At 29.8% G+C, this 5,738-nt stretch overlaps 1 protein-coding gene across 1 annotated transcript; it reads right to left on the bottom strand.

Annotated features, from left to right (window-relative positions):
* Window positions 1-1,382: 1,382 nt before the first annotated feature.
* Window positions 1,383-5,199, bottom strand: LOC110602944 (ACT domain-containing protein ACR11). Its single transcript, XM_021740553.2, has 10 exons — window positions 4,984-5,199; window positions 4,383-4,440; window positions 4,164-4,289; window positions 3,919-4,013; window positions 3,382-3,466; window positions 3,226-3,285; window positions 2,902-2,957; window positions 2,300-2,405; window positions 2,109-2,177; window positions 1,383-1,639 (listed from the first exon to the last, which is right to left on the bottom strand). The coding sequence occupies exons 1-10, from the start codon at window positions 5,109-5,111 to the stop codon at window positions 1,577-1,579; spliced, it is 846 nt and encodes a 281-aa protein (XP_021596245.1). The 5' UTR covers window positions 5,112-5,199; the 3' UTR covers window positions 1,383-1,576.
* Window positions 5,200-5,738: the final 539 nt, after the last annotated feature.

Below are 5,738 nucleotides of genomic sequence, written 5' to 3'. Positions count from 1 at the left end.
TCAAGTCCTTTACCAAAAACATTTTTTAATAAGAAGAAATTAGTGTAATTTTCCACTTTTGCCCTTTACACTATGTTTCAAGGGAGATACCCTACCTTAGCATTTTTTTCCTTCACCCAATTCAAACCGCGCTATTAAACTCAATTTTTTAATGACGTTTTAATATTTTATGCAGTTAACATTCAAAAGTTAGATCAACTAACACCATTAATTTAAAAAATAAAATATATTAATAAATATATATATATACTAATAAAGATAATAAAAAATAAAAAAAACTTATTCTTTTCAAAATTCTAAATGCTAAAAAATATTTAAAAAAATTATTTTTAATTAAGGTGCTATTTTTTTAAGAGTAGAAATCCAAATATGCTCCCAACTTTTCATCAAAGTTTAAAAGGTTCATTTTATTTTATTTTTTTCAAAATAAAACAAACTGTGTAAATAAAAATAAATACTAATATAATAAAATATTTTTATTTTTATTAATAAAATAAAATTTTAATAATAAAATATTAATTTTTATATTTAATATGTTAAAATTACCTACTAATTTTATGCTTGTATTTTTTATATTTTTCATTTTTATTTTAATTAACAATAGCTAATAACTTCTATTTAAAATTATAAAAAATGTATTTATTATTAAAAATTAAAATTTTATTTCGTTAAAGTTTATTTAAACTTAAAAATTTAGGGTCTTATTTGAATAAAAAAAACTGCAGCCATATTGTACTATTAATATTTTTTTAAAAGAGAAAAATATTTAAAAATTTTTAGTTAATTTTCTTTTTAAAAAAATAAAGACTAATTTTCAACCAGTGAGGTTAGAAGTTGATATAGAACAACTAGTTTTGAACTTTATGCGGACTTGAACTGAGTATAACTTTTGCTGCCGACATCCGATAAAAATCCACGATAACTTTTCGGAAAGAGAATTTTGAGACGCAAGAGAATTTTGAGACGCACGACTTTCAAAAGTGTGACAGCATATCTATCACAAAATTCGATATGAAAATTCCATCGTTTAAGAGATTAATTTTGCATTTTAATTATTTTTTTGAATATTTTGAGTATTTTTGTAATTTTGCTTATAGACTCTCTTAACTATTAGAAATTCACTTTTTCAATTTTTGAGAAATTTTAATAAGATTTTTCATCTTCTAATCTATCTTTTTTCTTATTTCGTCTTAAACTAAACGATACTGGTTAAAACTCCTAACGGAATCTAATTAAAAAAAAAATCCTCCGTGATTGACTTTGAAATGGATTCTAAAATAGTTATAGATACTTTCTTCGTTTCAAGAGATGGCTGATCTGAATTTGATCAACTTATAATGATTGCAGAACTCTTTTTCATAAAGTACCCATCAGACCTTATCTTAGTTTTTGAGTTCAAAAAAAATAATAAATATATGCTTATTTAAAAATTGATCCTCCACCCACTTGCTACCTCTAAGCAATATTATTTGCTTTAAAAGAATTAATAATAAATAATTATAATACACAATGATATTATAGGAATTTCCAATATTTATAACATATGCTTCAGAATCTGGTTATTCTCTGGAAAGGCTCAAAAACTTGCCTCCTCAGTGGTTGGCCTCCTCAAGAAGTACCTCAAACTATTGGCAAGAACCTGCAAAATTTCATAAACTCATACTTTTACTATATGGATAAGCCATATAATTCACCAAATCAAATATCAAGATTAAAAAATTAGAGAAAATTATTATTTAGTCCATGTAATTTAGTGAAAGCAACTTTTTAATCGAACTATTTAGCCGCTTCTGTAAATTATAAGGATTGAATAGTTATAATTTTGAAATTGTAAGGAGTATATAGTTATGGCTTTAAAATTGAAAGTATTTGATAGTTATGTTTTGAATTGTAAGAACTACTTAAGAATAATGGCAGCTTAACCACTTCACAAATTACTAATGGTCTAAATAAATGGAGAGACTAGTTAGAGGGACCATGTAGTTATTTTACTAAACTATAAGGACTAAACAATAATTATTCTAAACAGTTATTCACTGTTTAAATAACAGAATTGGCAAAATCTGTGTAAAGGATTGATATTTAAAACCATGCTCAGTAGAATTTACCAGTTGAAGGGGTTTGATAATAGCTTTTCCCTTGTAGCTAACATGAAACTTCGCCTTTGCCAACAAACCCTGGGCGCCAAAAGAAGAAAAAGCAATCTAAGTATGTACATATTTCTGCTAAATCTATTTCATAAAGCTAAAATGAAGTGAAAAGGATGGAAACATGCAAATAGATGCCAAGGAATTAATACCTCAGTGTCAAATTCTCCGGATTCAACTGCAATATTAATGTCAGTGATAATCTTTACAAGATCCACCAGCAGTCCAGGGCGATCAGCTGTCTCCACATAAAGCAGGCTGCAAAGAGGGGGGAAAAAACAAGAAAAAAGAAGAAAAACAGTAAACACCAGTTGCCAATCCAATGGCTACACTGATTCACTGACTTCTCAATTCTTAGTCCAAAAATAATAGTTTTCCAAGGATTAGTAACTTGTTAGATAAATATTTTGTTTCCATTACATAACACATTATATTAATATCTCCAAAGTTGATTGCTTACAGAAGGGTCATTTGTCAATGACACACTTTCATTTAACATACTTCACAATCATAAATGATAAGAGATGAATATGTGGTTAAACCACTAAACCAGTTATTCAGCCAAATAAAGACTAAAATTTAAGCTTACGGGTTCGAAACTAAGAAATAAGCAGAGACAGGATGCATAGCTACCAGCTTCACAAATTAGAAACTACAGTTAACCCTATAAGGAGTTTGTAATTTGCAGAATTATGGGAGGCCAATGAGCCGAGAGCCAAAGCCATCTCATAAGTGAACTGGAAGTCATATTTACCTTCGGTCAGGACCGTCATCATAGACGTGTACGTGAGTTGCTATATCCAAATCAACCTGAGGAATTAAAAATTGATAACTATGAGCAAAGTTTGATAGTAAATAAGTGTTAATGCTCTCAATGATTGATACACAGTAACTAAAATTCAATTCCTCATGAATTGAGTTTCATGACAATGGCAAAGAAAGTTGGAGGACAGGGTATCTGTAGGTAGAATGTTTGGCATAAAACAGCTATCCTAACACTTCAATTTGCATTTTAAAATTGCAGAAATACCAAAACTTCAAAATGCAATAAATTAAAAAGGATGACAAGTAAAGAAACCTGTTGTTTTGGTGGCTCTACACCAAAGGCAACTCCCAATGCTAATTGGGAACTTGATTCCTGGACCCGAATTGACATATATTAGGCCTATAAGGAGAAGCTTATCCCAAAAGAAGAGCTTCTCAACATGATAAATAATAATACAAAAAGCATTACAGGGTGATATTGAAGCAGATTGTTTATGATTGTCAATCGAATTGCCTCAAGGAGCTCTGGATCTTCAACTTTTCTACCTGTATCACTGAGAAAAAGGCTCCACCGCTGAGCCAATAAAATCACTGGAAAAAGCCATAACAAGAACTGGTTCATAGAGCTAATTACAGCAGTGGATTGAAAAGTAAGTCACGTCTTTTTTAAAAAATGAATAATTTCTCTATATTTGAGGTAATATCATACTTTTGCTGCATTGTCAATTACACTTTCACATAGCTTCATCAGCTGAGGTATAATTGCTTCAGAAACCAGGTAAGGAACTCCCCCTTTTCTTCTTCTTCTTCTTCTTCTTCTTTTTTTTTTTTTTTGGGAAGGGGGGAGGACAGAGTTTAAAACTTTGAGGGTCTATAGGACAATGTGATGAACCAGATAGAGATTACGAGACTGAATTAGAAGAAAAGACAGGAACAGAGCACATTGACAGAAGTTGCATTGGTTAGCTGAAAATAAGCTAAAAGTTATGTACAACATATAACTTACGCTTTGGTGATGGCAAATTTGTTGTGCTTCCCAGAAGAATCCAGAAAGACATTAGCCTTTACAACATTTAGCCCAAGGTTTTTAAGCGCATTCATCTGTAGCACAATAGCCATACTTCTATTACAATTATTCTATAATGCCAACCAAAATGTAATGCTTAATCAGCAAAAACCACAAGTTTCTTCATCAGAACACTTGTAAGAAAAGAAAAGACATGGTTATGTCAGCTAGAAACAGATCCTCACAGTATCTAGAAGAGCTCCAAGACGATCACCAAAGGTTATCTCAACCACAGTTGCATCAGGATCAGAATCTTGGTCAATTATTACTTTAGGAGTTGGAATGGTGTCACTGTCATTGTAACCTTCATCCTGCTTATAGCAACATTTTTCCCAAGTTAAAAACCAAGCAAATTAGTAACTCCATACATTAATATCCAAAAAAGAAACAATATCATTCCACACCTCCATGGTTGTAGCCGGTGATGCTCGTGGAATGATTTTGGTCCCATAAGGTGACAACCTGAAACAAGTGCACACATATCATTAGCAAGAAGTAGAGTGACAATACAATGGCAAGGACAAGGTTGATGATGATGAGACATTAATATTGATTTCTTCACTGTAAGATACTAAATTGTCCTCCAAAAAGAGGCAGAATGACAGGGAAATTGAAGCTGGTCAGAGAAACACCCACCAGAACATAATCATGATAATACTTTCAGATGAAAGAAACGGGAATTGAAAATTATCAAGTTTATAACTAGGAAGACTAACTATTCCATTTCACAGAAAATCCCTTCCATAAGAAATAGTTTAAACACAAAACCCTGAAGAAAATTAATGATATTATCGTCGAAACTAGAACTTATGCAGAAGAATTAGCGAAAAAGACATCAGAAACAATCAATAAGGGGGAAGCTATACCATAAACAAAAGCTAAATCCTGTGAAACCAAAAGGGTATATACTATATCAAACATTATCAATGTAGCTCAGAATTGGGTAAGAACCACACACATGATCAATAAATCCAATTATTCAAACTACAAGCATAATTAACATACCTCCATGTTCTTTCCTTGTAAAGAATGTGGAGTTGGTTGGTATCCAAACAAAAAGAAAAGGGCTGATTAACGACTACTTTGGCCCTGCTGTGAAGAAGAAAATTAGCAAAAGCCATAGCCACAGCCATTATGCGAGAAAGAAAAAGTGCTGTTGAACTCAGAGGAAAGAAGGGTAATGGAAAATGTTGGGAGGGAACCACGAGACCGAGAGACTAGATTTATCTTTTTGGTTTTTATTTTTTTTATTTTTTAATAATTAATTAATTTATCTGTGCCGTGTTGGTCCAATAACGACGCGTTCGGTTGATGTGCCGCTTGCTGTCTCCGTCCAATCGATTCTTTCTATCCGCTCCATCAACTGCCTTAATTTTTTTTTTTTAGATATTTTTTATGTCAAAATGATTAATATAGTTAAAATAATAAATTTTATATATAATTAATTGTATATTTACACCGAAATTATTTATTAAAATTTAAATTAAAATTATGATAAATTCACACCTAAATTTATAAAAATTATAATAATTAAATATAAATTAATCAAATTATTAATAATTTATTCAAAAAAGGTAAAAGCATATTCTAAATTTTGCTAAATGTTTTATTAATTTTTATATATTAATTATATTATATAAGAGTATAAATATATATTTAACATATTATATTATATATATATATATATCTTCCATTCATATTATTTCATTGAAATTAATAAAATTTACTTTTTTTAATATATTATTAAATACAAATATATT

The sequence above is a fragment of the Manihot esculenta genome, chromosome 16 (genome assembly GCF_001659605.2).
Source record: "Manihot esculenta cultivar AM560-2 chromosome 16, M.esculenta_v8, whole genome shotgun sequence".
Lineage (NCBI taxonomy): Eukaryota > Viridiplantae > Streptophyta > Magnoliopsida > Malpighiales > Euphorbiaceae > Manihot > Manihot esculenta.
This window is presented reverse-complemented; position numbering and strand designations above follow the sequence as displayed.